General features: G+C 37.8%; 1 protein-coding gene across 1 annotated transcript; it reads left to right on the forward strand.

The window, feature by feature from the left end:
• Positions 1 to 2441: 2441 nt before the first annotated feature.
• LOC117714013 (cathepsin Q-like) lies at positions 2442 to 6518 on the forward strand. The gene is made up of 7 exons (XM_034510600.1): positions 2442 to 2567; positions 2856 to 2978; positions 3073 to 3252; positions 4024 to 4248; positions 4710 to 4872; positions 5504 to 5618; positions 6419 to 6518. The coding sequence occupies exons 1-7, from the start codon at positions 2442 to 2444 to the stop codon at positions 6516 to 6518; spliced, it is 1032 nt and encodes a 343-aa protein (XP_034366491.1).
• Positions 6519 to 13824: the final 7306 nt, after the last annotated feature.

Here is a 13824-nt window from a genome sequence, read left to right on the forward strand (position 1 = left end):
ACACTGTGTATGAAATTCACAAGATGATTAAAAATAAATAGAAGGGCTGAAGAAATAATCAAGCAGAAGACCCATGGAGCATAGATGGCTATGGGGTATACAGTAAGTCTCTTATTGGTGCTCTAAAATTACATAAAATAACTTATGTGGTCCTTAAAAAAATCACCTTTCACTGTTTAACCAACATTTAGCAATGACTCAAATAGTCATAGATTTTGTGCCCATTGGGTCCTATATGGTATAATGTAGATAGATATCATACTTTTTTGATCTGAGAAAACCACTAAAGGCTATAATAAATGGATAAATCAAGAACGACATCTCTGTGCCATACATAATATTAAAGCCTGACAATACAAAGTGAAAATATGACAGTCTTTATTGTAGAATAATATGTTTCTTAATGGTCCCACTTTTCAGACTGCTGGAATGGAAACTACATTTCATCAGGACTCTTGTAAGGAAAAGCACTAAATCAAAAGCAGTAGCCAAATATCTACACTGACAAAAAGAAATGATGGGTGCTGAGGTAAGGGGAGGAGAAGTTGAGGATTGCTGTTCAGTTTCTAGAGCAAACTTGAAGAGGAAATCCTTCTAAATATCTGTTTGTGGTGCTGTCAAACTATGTGTGTGCTCTTAAGGTAACCAGAATAGGTCCTGAAAATGGCCAATACAGATGTTTCCAGTTAGCACAGTGTTGCAGGATGAAGGGGACAGGGAATTAGGTACTTCTAGGTGGTTATTCAATTTATTCTCTAAGAGAAAACCCAGTGAATTTAATGAGACCACTGACTATGGGCACATTCATTCATATCCCCTTTTTTTATGGCTGACTTGAATTTCATTTTCTTCTTTGGATGTCACTGTCTCCTAAAGATTCTCATGAGATCCATCCATCTTACATCATGACACCAGGAAAAGAGCATTCCAAGGTGTGTGCTTTCAAAGTATCCAATCATAGCTATGGACTAAACATAAAATAAAATATAATGATTAAGCCCATGCAAGAGATAGTATCTTAAAAAACCTATTCTAAACTTAAAGGGTACAACACCACGTATGTTTTACAGGAAACACAATCAGAGAAGCAAAAATATCCAGTATAATGTGATCCAAGGTCTACAGGATGGCTTTCTTTGACAAGGTTTACAAATTCAGCTTCCTGCTGTCCACAGAGGTAGCCTACAGCCAAGCCAAAGGGTCAATCAGATTATATCTCAGAAGATGCCTGAAGTCCCAGTGCCTACAGGCTTCATCTAGTCACCAACACAGCCAATCAAAAGAAAGGCATGATTGAGGGGTAGGTACAACCCTGTAAATACTTCAGATTTATAGGTGGGCCAGATCCTCGAACCTGACCATCCTCCGACAAGTCGAATCTGTGGCGTGATCTGAGGCAGTAGTGGTCATCACAGAAGGGTAAGGCCCTGCCAGTGAATGGCAGAGTGGAAAGTGGGCTTTGATGGTTGCTTTGGGAGACTCTATGGAGAATCAAAGATATTACAAAGAACAAAAATATATCTTAATCATCACCAGCCCTCCATGTAGGTAGAATGAGGATGGGTAGAGAAGTTTAAGAGGAAACCAAGACTCTTCTAGGTCTATGTTTCTATAGAGTTATGTTAACTGATTCAGTCTGATTCAGTCCACAGAGTTGCAGCTGCTTTTTGAAGACATCTCTTACACTAACCCATAGACATAAATGTTTTCCATTTACAGGTGCAAATGCAGTAGCAGGAGATATGTCCCTATCAGGTCCTTTGGGGAGTGTTGCTTTAAAAATCCAGCAAGTACAGAATATAAAATCCCATTATTAACTTGATATTATACTCCTCTTTTTTTAGCATCTTTGGCTTCGTAGTGGATTTTATGTGAGATTATTCTTACATAGGTAACAAGTGGGTATTTGATTGTATAGATGGAAAAAATACTAAATGATTCTTCCCACATTCTTTATAGATGATAGTTCACAAAGTATCACTAAAGAAGAGAGGGTTAAAGACAAGCCAACCACTTGCTATATATTAGAAAGGCATATGATAACATGTGGCTCCAACTCCTGAGTTCACCTTGAAATTAAAAGCAATACCACATAATAGAAATTTTGGGTAATAGAAATTATAAGAAACATCCCAAGACACTGGTTCCTTACTATGCATGGAGATCTTTCTGAAACAAGATGCAGCACACCTAAAGCTTACAGTGCTAGAAATCTGAGTACATGATTTTCATTTTGCAGTGGGTCTAATAACTGTCACTGTGTGACTTGATTCAAAGCCATCCTCAATGTTTTCTTCAGTCTATTAAAATGTGTTTGGAAGAATAATACAAATTATTATATTAATGATGGATGAATTAATTTCTCAGGAAGAGGTAAGAAGACATTTTTGAAACACTGCTGTAGTCATATCTTCATTTCTCTTTCATATCCAGGTTGAGACATGACTCCTGCTGTCTTCCTGGTCATCCTGTGCTTGGGAGTTGTGTCGGGTGCCTCAGAGTTTGATCTCAGTTTGGATGTCGAATGGGAAGAGTGGAAGATAAAATACGGAAAGTCATATACTCCGGTTGGTATTCAGGAAAATGTTCAGAGTGGTCCCAGAGTAAAAATGTCTAGGTACATGAGAGATCCTAGGTGACACACCACAACCACCACCACTGAGAGATTGCATAATAAAAATCATTGTGAGCACAGGATGTTCAGATTCTCTTTTCTACAGTATGTGAAACTGAGACCATAGTATCCTGAGATGCCTCCTTGACCTCTAGTTACCTGCAACAGAAAGTCTGCAAGGTCAGCCTGTGCAGGAGTTTAAATGGAATGAATTATTATCTTCCATTATATTCTCATCCAGGAGGAAGATGTACTGAAGAGAGAAGTGTGGGAGGAAAATGTAAAAAGGATTAAACTGCACAACATGGAGAATTCCCTGGGGAAGAATACCTACACCATGGAAGTAAATGACTTTGCTGACTTGGTGAGTGTGACATGGATTGCTTCACACTGTGTTTTCTTTAGTGCTTTACGTGGAGTCTTTTATTTAATAATCATTTAAATACTTTTTCTTGAAGACTGATGAGGAATTCAAGAACATGATAACTGGTTTTACATTTCCGATTAATGACACGGTGAAAAGTCCCTGGAAGGGTGCACTTCACAGTAATTTTCCTTACTCTTGGAATTGGAAAGATGCTTTGCCCAAATCTGTTAATTGGCTAAAGGAAGGCTATGTGACTCGTGTGAATGATCAGGTATGACAGTGTCACTTACCTTTCTCCTCCTTCTTTTCCTTCTCCTCCTCTTCTTCCTCCTCCTTTTCTTCCTCCTCCTCCTTCTTTTCCTCCTCCTCCTCATGTTTATCCTTCTCCTCCTCTTCTTTTTTGCTTTTGTTTGTTTGCTTGCTTGCTTGTTTTCTTGAGATAGGGTTTCTTGTTTAAGACCCCTGTTTCTCCTGGATCTCATTTGGAGACCAGCCTGGCCTTGAATCCACAGAGATCTAACTGTCTCTGCCTCTCAAGTGCTGGGAATAAAGACATGCACCAACATGCTATGCTATGCCCTTCTTCTCAAACCACGTGAATGCCAATACATGAAATGTCTATTATTCAAATTGAATGTGGAGGTATTTGCAGTTCATTTATTAAATAACATGTTCCTTCTTTGAAATTTTTATATATTTTAGAATGTATATTGATCTTTGCAGTGTGCCACAGATATTCTCAAACTATTATATTCTCTTCTCTCTGTAGAACTCATGCCCCCTTCTATTGTCATTAATAATCCATAAAACCAATAACTCCTGTCCAAATGTCCGTGTGTGTGTGTGTGTGTGTGTGTGTGTGTGTGTGTGTGTGTACTGGAGCAGGTGCATACTGCCTGCATCTAGGTCCTCTAGGAGACTGACCACTCCTTCATATGGATCTATCAACTGTCACTTCTCCATTTTCATCTCCATTTTCTGTCTATGTTGTTTCTTGAGTTAGTATTTGTTTATGGATGACCTTATTTTCTTCTCTGCTTAGGGAAAATGTAAGTCTTGTTGGGCTTTTCCTGTGACTGGTGCCATAGAAGCACAAGTGTTCAAGAAAACTGGCAAACTGATCCCACTGAGTGCACAGAACCTAGTGGACTGTTCTAAACCTCAAGGCAATAGAGGCTGTCGTGGGGGTACTACATACAATGCCTTCCAGTATGTTTTGCAAAATGGAGGTTTGGAGGCTGAGACAACCTATCCATATAAAGCAAAAGTAAGTGGACTTCCTAAGTTGTCTTTTCAGCTTAGCTTGTAGTGAGTGACAATTGTAGAGATAATACACTATCTTCAGATCAGATTACATGATAGAATCTCTTTGTACACTAACAATGCTTTGTTATGTATTGCTTGCATAAGTTTTTGGTGTGATGATATCATTATTGGCGTTTTACATTTTGTGTACATGGAGAATATGTGAACAGTTGTACAGATAATTCAGAACTCTGTGGCACACAGCATTCTTGTGATTAGGCACACCTATTGGTTGTTATTGGAGATAAAAAAAAACTTATATTTAGCTTCTAGTCATCTGGCAGCATTTTACTTCCTGGGATTATTTTTAATACTCATTACTTGACTGTGTTCATTTGGAAAGTGATGATTGCTGTGGTTCTGACTCTTGCTCCCAGGCAGTAGATGAAAGAAACTGAGTTTCTACTTCTTTATCTTTTAAAGGAAGGAGTGTGCAGGTACAATCCTAATAATTCATTGGCTACAATCACGACATTTGTGCCCCTTTCAGAAGATGAAGATGTCCTAATGGATGCTGTAGCAACTAAAGGGCCTGTTGCTGCTGGAATTAATGTTGTCTACAGTTCTTTACGGTTCTACAAAAAAGGTTAGTATCTTTTCTTCTAGATATGGAGAAAAACGCTTGTGACATCCATACACTATGACAAGTTCATAGACCAGATGCTATGTAAAGTGTATTATGTGAATGAGTTTCTGGATTTTACTCATCCCCATGCAATAGTTTTCAGTACTGAATTTCACTTGATATGAACCACCACATGATAAAATTTATTGGTTAGCTAAGTTTTCACCTTTTCTCACTTTGGTGGATAAGGGAGTTTTTCAATTATGTATTTTATGTTCTGTAAGTATAACATAGCATGAGATTCTAGTGATATAAACATACAATATCAAGAAGTCATCTCATATGCTTGTAGACTACTGTTATCAGCAAATCTCACTACTTTAAATTACTTCAATTTTCTGTAACCATATGTATGTGTGTGTATGCAATATATATGTACATATGTAAACATATACCACTATGTGTGTATGTCTGTGTGTGTGTTTATATATATATACATATTGGTATAGATGGAAACAATTCATGAAGCTCATTATTCCATTGTAGTTTATATAATATCAGAGATCTTTGAAAATGCCTCCCTGTTGTTGGTGGCAGTGCTCACTGTCATGCATCCTTTGCATCTCATGTCGGCTTCCATTTTATTTCTCAGGTATTTATCATGAGCCAAGGTGCAAACGTTTTGTAAATCATGCAGTTCTGGTGATTGGCTATGGATTTGATGGAAATGAAGAAGATGGCAAAAACTACTGGCTGATTAAGAACAGGTATGAACTGATAAAAATTTCTGTATTTAAAATTCTAGGGGCTAGAAAGATGGTTTAGTGGTTAAGGGCCTGGCTACACTAACAAGGGATTCATGAAAAGACAGAATATTGCAGTCAGTATTTTGATACACAGACTAGAAAATGTTGACTCATTTAAGTTGACCAAAGTTTATTCTTGTTTTTCCATGTACAGATGTGAGGTCTGTTTGCCTATGTGCATGTCTGTGTGCGTGTGTGTGTGTGCAAGTGCACCTGTGCAGAGGTCTGATTTTAACATCAGTTGTTTCTCAATCATTATACAACTTTCATACTGAGGCAGTGTTTCTAACTGATCTAGGAATTGTTGTTTACTCTAGCTAGCCAGCTTGCTACACATATACCCTGTGTCCATGTCCCAAACTGTTTATTACATGCACACTATAATGTCAAACTGGCTTTTACATTGCCCTTGGAGTTGATCTCCACTCATTGAACTCTCAGCTACCTTATATAACTCTAAGAACTTACTACCAATATAGTATTGTGAAATTTCCATTCTTACTCTGGTTTCTAGAATATCAGTGTCATGCCAGTGCCATTACTTTTGTCGTACGTAAAACATGTTTTCAGTTCTCATGCATGTATGGGTAGAAATTCCCATTCTCTGCTGTAGATTTCACATCCTGTTTGAGGCATCCCTTAATACTCAGGAGAGGATCATTTGCTTTCTCTAATATGTCTGTTATGTTGGCCTCTTGCCAGTTATTATGTCTATCATGTGTTATTATTTCTACTAAATTGGAAAATATGATTTCTTTCAGCTGGGGAAAACAATGGGGATTGGGCGGATATATGAAACTCGCCAAAGACAAGAACAACCACTGTGGAATTGCTACATTTGCCCAGTATCCTATAATTTGAGCAGCCTTATGGTCACAAGGAAGGACATGGCATGAAACTCCATTTCCAGAGAAGTGCCATCCACTCCAATGAATGGCCTTTGATGAATATGTTAAACTCTTGAGTCCCATGAATTGTAACATGAATTCTGGGAGCTTTCAAACATTTCACATGAGCACTGCAATTTTTGCTTTCATTAATGTATACTTATGTCTCCTAAAATAACTATTTTCAGTTTTAATACTTGTGCAAATAAAATCGTTCAAAAAAAGAAAATTTAAGTATAATATCTAGCTTCTATATCATTTTGTGCAGTTAAATTTAGTAGTAAGAAATGCAATTCATGATGAAGTTGGGATTGAGTGTTGGTCTGGTATTCAGGAAAAAGCATGGGTAGATATTCTGTGACAGACATTATACTTCATTAGCTGTTATTTGATTATAAAGTTCTATCTATCCACCAGAAACCCTTCTCTGAAAGACTATATGACAATTTCTGAATTAGAGATTTTTTAGCTAACACAAATATACCCAGTATCAACTTGTGGCCCCTCTGTGCAATGAGAGAGCACCATGACTTCAACCATGTATTAGGCTCCAATAAACCCAGCAATCCTACCACAGTAGGCTCTGCTAAATGCATGAGAGCAGAAGCAGAGAAAATCTAAATTAAAATGACACATAGAAGGCCAACCATAACAACAGACATGTTAAAAATCCAGATAATCATAAGGATATAGTTTAAAGCCAGTACTTCACTATATAGAAAAGTGAGAACTGTCTGCTCCTGACAGCTTCCTGTCTTGGATTCTAAGAAGAAATTGAGCATCTTTGGAGTTACTCCAGTTGTGGTGAGACAGCCACTAGGCAAGAATTGCCTCTTTTCATCTAAAGACAAATTACTGTTCAGAAAAGGACACACTTGTGAAATAGTCGACTGTTTATATCTGCCCAAACAGAGTAATCAGCCCTTCATGATTCTGCATCACTATGTCTGTCAGATGATCCTGGGCCAGAAGGCTGAAGATCAGATGCTCCAATGTTTTGTAGTATAGGGAGTGTCCAGGTGCTCAGCGGTCTCTATAAAATGGCTAAGTTTTAGAAGCTATGCTTTGTGCTTCCCATAATTTCAGTTAACTCGGTCATTCTGGATTTCTGATGGGGTTGAAAACTTATGGTCTCATAGCCAATCCTGGCAATTTACTTTGAGAGAAAATATTTGAGAGGATGATTTTCAGCTGACATTCATTCTCAAGCCAAGAAAAAAGCCAGGTTCAGAACTAAGTCTCTGGGTTAGAAGAGATGACAGCGCTTCTGGTTAGTCAACAAAATGATGGACTGGGTATTAGGTCTATCTTGTACCTTACTGACACAAATTGGTATAGTTATGGTCTAATTGTATTTTGAGAAAAAAGTTTTATTTTAACAGGAATGGTGATATATAGGAGGAGCTAACATGGGAGGAGTACAGAGAGGAAAAGGAGTAATGAGAGGAAGAGGAGAAGGAGAGGAGAAGCTAGGTGATGAGAGAGAGAAAGAGAAAGAGAGCGAGAAGGAGGGAGGAAGAGAGAGAGAAACATGGAAGCAGATGTTCACGTGTCTCTGCCAGTCAAAGATAGTTGATATATCTAGGTTGGGTATTGGGTTACACTTCTGATTAATATTGAGCATTACCAAACTTATAAAGCCTTTGATTGACATTTTTAAAATGTATAAAAGCAAAAAAGGAAAAGGGGGCATGGAATCAGGGTTTTCTAGGGAGGGGAAATTGGGAAAGAGGATGGCATCTGAAATATAAATAAAATCTCCAATAAAAAATAAAAATATATATAAACTGTGTGTGTGTGTGTGTGTGTGTGTGTGTGTGTGTGTGTGTGTGTGTGTGTGTGTCTTTGATTCAGGAACATAAATCATCAGGGCAGGTAACAACCACCCTGCACTGGGGATTTATTAATTAGAATATTTAATTCAACTCTGATGATCTTGTAGCAATGTGGTGAGATACAAACTTAACACACATAAATCTCATGTATCCATGGAAATAATTGAAAAGAAATAAAATACTACTACTCATATGATGACAAAATATATAATACATAGGAATAAATCTAACTACCAAATGAAAAACATGCACATCAAAATTTTAAGACACAGCAGAAAGACATGTGAGGATGGGCAGACCCACAATGCTTGCAAGCTGGAAAAATTTTTTGTATGAAAATGGCTATCACTCCAGAAGCACTCTATACATTCAATGCAATCCCAACAAAATTTCATGACTTATGGCAGACATACTAAAAAGCTTAGATGGATGCACAAAGAACAAAGATGGCCAAAAATATCCTGAAACAAAAGAATACTGTAGGTGGTATCACTCTACCTGCTTTCAAATTATAGTGCAGAGACATAATAATAGAAACACCATGGTACTGGAACATGAAGTAATCAATGGAAAAAATAGAGGATCTAGATGCAAATATGTGAACTACACTAACCTGACTTTTACAATGATGCCAATTATAGTATGTATTATATTATACTTAAATATAGTAAGTGTATAATATGTATTAATACATATTAATTAATATTAATACATATTAATTAAGAGAAAGTACAGCAACATCAACAAGTGATGGTGGGAAACATTTGCTGGTACAAAATGAAACATGGCATTTATGTTTCACCTGGAATATAATACAGCTCCAAATGGATTAAATATCTTAGCCAGAAACCTCATAAATGAAAACTTCCAGAGAAAAGTAGTGTATACATTTCAACCTAGTAACTAAGGGAATGTCATTCTGGTAGGACTGTGTAGCACAGAAACTACAGCCAAGTACTTACTAATACAACTGATTAAATGACTATTTCCATGCAGCAAAGACAGTGTCAGTTGAATGAAGAGCTAGCTTGAACATTGGGAGAAAATACTCACTGACTTTATATCCAACTCTGAGGGTTAGTGTCTTAATTATCCACAGAACAGAGAAATACTAACAAGAAAACAAATCAATCAGAAGGACTGGACTTGGAACTGAAGAGATAGTTCTCTGAAAAATTATAAATGACTGATAAACATTTTAGAAGGTTTTCAAGATTCTTAGCTACTTGGGAAATGAAGGTTAGAACTACAGAAATATTCCATCTCATATCAATATGGCCACAATTAGGAGCACACATGATAACAAATTCTGATATGAAAATGTAGGGGGAGACCCTCACACATTGTTGCTGGTAAAGTCACAACTCCATTCAGTGTGCTTATCTGGCTCCTCCAGATTTGGACAGACTTCCAGTTCAGCCTGGGCAGGGTTAATATTTCCTAAGTAAAAGGGAATTAGAAGCCCAGACAACCAGCAGAAATTAAAACAGCAATCTACACCTGACAACATTCATTCTCACAACCACTTATGGAAGTGCTTCTCAATCTGTGCATTGCAATCCTTTGAGGTGAGAGAGAGTCCAAAGACCCTTTCACAGGGGTCATAAGTCAGATATCCTGCATGTCAGATATTTACATTATGGTTCATAATAGAAGCAAAAATTACAGTTATTTAATAGCAATGAAAATAATTTTATGGTAGAAGAAATATATTAAAGAGTTGCATCATTAGGAAGCTTGAGAACAACTGATTTAGAAGATACTCCAGTGTATGATTTAGATAAGTATCTCCCATGGACACAATGCAAAAACGGCACTCTCAATGGGGTAGCCACAGCCAGTGGAGAAATATGAAAATGCCAGCATATGTGGAAAGCCAGAAGGACTGTGCATTCATTCCAACTGAATTACATAGACCTAAAAGGTCTTTGGATGTTATCCCATGCCAGAGTATCCATGTTGATGTATTAAAATTCCTTTACAAATATAAAAAGATAAATCTTGTATGAGCATCCTAACTGCCTAGTGCCTTGCAGCCCATATATCAGAGCACTCAGAAATAAAGGTGGGGTCATTTAGGTGCTGACCATCACCCTTGATCCAAAAACAGAGCTTATTGGCTATCACAGGTGAAGTGCCTCTTTGTGTCCAGGGATTCAGAGCAGCAGTAAAGTGCCCGTGAAGCTTAGATGTTGAGAGCCGCTCTGCCCCACGCTTGAGGGCCAAAATGTGGCAGCCAGAGCTATCAATGTTGGAACCTGCACTGCCAAAAGCCTTGGGGGCTAAGTTGTTAGAGCCCACACTGCCCCAAGCTGCTCTGGTCAGCGGGTCAAGGTTCAGCAAGAGAGAGAGTGAGAACAGACTCGAAGAATGGAGACCAGACAGAATGTGATTCAATCCTGATTATTCTTCAGTCTGTCTTCCTAGTCCAAGTTCCAAGTCTTGAGTTTCTAGGCCCTAGTGACTCTACGTTCCAAGTTTCCAGTTCCAAGTTCTAGTCTTGAGTGTCTGTCTCGAGTACAAGTGTCTAATCCCTAGTTGCCTGTCTCAGTCTCAAGTGCCTACTCCAAGTGCCTAATACTTAATAAAAATTTATTCTGTCTGCCTCTTCCCTCTTATGTGTCACTTCTAAGCCACACCTTTAAGTCACTCCCTTAGGTCTTGTCTCTAAATCTGATCTCTAAGTCACACCCTTAAGTCACACACCTTTAAGTCTCACACAGCCAAGGGAAAATCCTGGGTATCTAAAACAAGATGTTATCAGAATGTGCTCAGCTGTTGTAGGCTATTGTAATTAAGTCTCTTGTCAGGGTATATGGCTCAAGATGGCTGCAAGGATGATAGCCGCCTTCTGTTGGCTCCCCACAGGTCCCCCTTTTTAAATTTGTTTTTCAAAAAGGAAGGCTGGGAAAACTTACGGAAACTGTGCCTGCCTTAGGTTGGGACAAAGAATCCCAGCCTCCCTTTCCCATCTTTGGATGCTCAACACTTAGCCATAGTTTTAGAAAGAGCAGGATGTTCATCATGGCTTATTTATTAACAAATATTATATGGAAGCATATATCTGCTGGGTTATTTTTCACTGCTAGTTTTTTTAAAAGATAGAGGCCATTCCAATGAGGAAAATATATACATTAAACTGTGTAGGGAAGGTAGTGGAATGAGAAAGAAAGGGTTATAAGTCCTCTTCATGTCTAGCAGAAAGCACTTGGGTAGATGTGACTCAGGAATGGTCGACTGTTTTGGCCTAAGACATCTTTTCCTGTTGACTAGCCCTTTCTTCATGATTTTGTCTATCTCTTGTGGCTCAAAGAATACCTGACTTAAGGTCCAGAATCATTGGTCACTAGGACACAGAATGATGAGCGTAGATGAGCATCTGTAGATCTTTGCAAGCCAGAAGTCACTGTGTTTGCCAGATGCAAGGTCACTCAAGTATCTGCATGAATTCTGACCACTTTGTCCCCACAGCTTCCATAACCTGCTAAATATGGTTCTTAGTGGTATATGTTAGAGATTGAAGAATTAGTTTGTACAATTGGAAGGCACAAAATAAAGAGAAAATTCCTTTAGATATCAGTAAAGGAATTCAGACTACAATGTGAATTACACTTAGCCATATATGTTGTGTGAGATTTACTGTATAAAGCTTCTACAGGTAAAGAGGAGGAAGTATTTCCTATCATTCCTTTCTACTCAGTTATCTCAGTTCTTCATTCATGGGTATCTTTAAAATGTAAATGTGTAAGTAGAATTTAACCATCTCACCTAATATTACAGAATTCTGCCAACATGATTATAGTCTAAGAAAATATGAACTTATTAATTCAAGTCTCTCTGCCATTCTTTATGAATCCTCTGTCTGGCTTTTTTATGGCATTGGAAGTGGTAAGGAGTGGGGGTATCTCAGACACAAAGAGTATAGAGTAATCCATCTTTCTACCCAGTATTTCCTGGTTATAGATAACATATTAGAAAATTAAGGGTAAGTAAATGTATTAAAGAAATTACAGGAAGCTGTGATACAAAGTCTAGCACACAATTAAGGCATGTGTGAGGAATCCTTAAGAGACAGCCAGCATGACAGGATTTAGTTGATGGGCTTTTATCACAAATCTCAATAAAGATGTTGTGGGGATAAATTATATTTTAATTAGTGTTTATTGATATTGTTCATTTTACTGAAGTGTCAGGGAGAAGAAAAACAAAGGAAAAAAGCTACTTTTTGTTTCATCCCAACTCAGTGGGAAGACATTGGATCCCAGTCTTGGAAAGCACTTAGTTGTTAAGACGCAAGTTCACACATTCATCTCCCATCTCCATTTGATGTTTTTTGTTTTCATCTACCTCCTCGTGTTTCTTGCTTAGATCATACTATACAAAAATCAAGATCACTGAGCTGTAAACTCTACTATCAATAAACTACTTGTTTCCATACTTGTGTTGAGGCTTCCATGTTTCCATTTTTTTATTTGCTTACCAGATTCTGTAGCATTTGGGAGGTTTACAGTACCAAAGGAAAAGACCTGTGTCCATCATATAAAGAATCAGCCTACATGGTGAATGGTTTTGTGATGTGTATATTCAGAGAAGCCTTTGGTTCTATAATGGGAAGTGAGGATTTGCTCTAATGAGGAAGAAGACCCCACTGAGGTGGGAGCCATCATCTTGTTGACAAAGACACATTAGGCTTTTGATATACCTGATTTTTGTTAAGAGAATGATCCTTTTGTGTTCTGTTATCATCTGTTAGCATCACCCTCATGGTTAAAACTAATAAATGTTTCTAGAGTGCTGCCCATGAGGATGCCATTTTACATGGTTCTTGACTTCTATAAGGAAGTCAAAAAACTCCACAGATAACTAGTCTTTTAAATTTCTTCATATGAATTAGAAACATAGAACCAGTACCAATGGGTCTAAACCTACCCAAATGACACTTACTAGAATAAATTACCAATACTCTGGAAATTAAATGGAGTCCTGACTGAATGTGTAGTGTTGATGTGAGCATGGACATGCCAAGGACCCCAATGCCTAAAAAGCTTGGCAATGACAAAACCTTCCCTTGGTGAGGAAAGAGAGATGGCAAAGTCTTTGCCTATTCTAAGTAGGAATGCTGATGAAGGTTTGACATTTATTTAAAACCAGTGCATGCAGAAACTTTCAACAACAGCTCCCAATCCCTGATATTTACAACATCTGAGATTGCTCTACTACAGAAACCTCCAACCAAAACAAGCTACTTCCTCCCCTCAATGCTGTATATATGAATTGATTTTCTTTTTTACTGATTATTTTATTTATTTATATTTTAAATGCTGTCCCGATTCCCAGTCTCCCCTCCCTAAAACCCTTCCCAGACCCCCTCCTGTTTGCCTCTAAAAGAGTGCTCCCCCAGCCATCCACCCACTCAGCCCCGCCTCTCTAACATCCCTTTTCACT

This window comes from Arvicanthis niloticus, chromosome 8, assembly GCF_011762505.2.
Source record: "Arvicanthis niloticus isolate mArvNil1 chromosome 8, mArvNil1.pat.X, whole genome shotgun sequence".
Lineage (NCBI taxonomy): Eukaryota > Metazoa > Chordata > Mammalia > Rodentia > Muridae > Arvicanthis > Arvicanthis niloticus.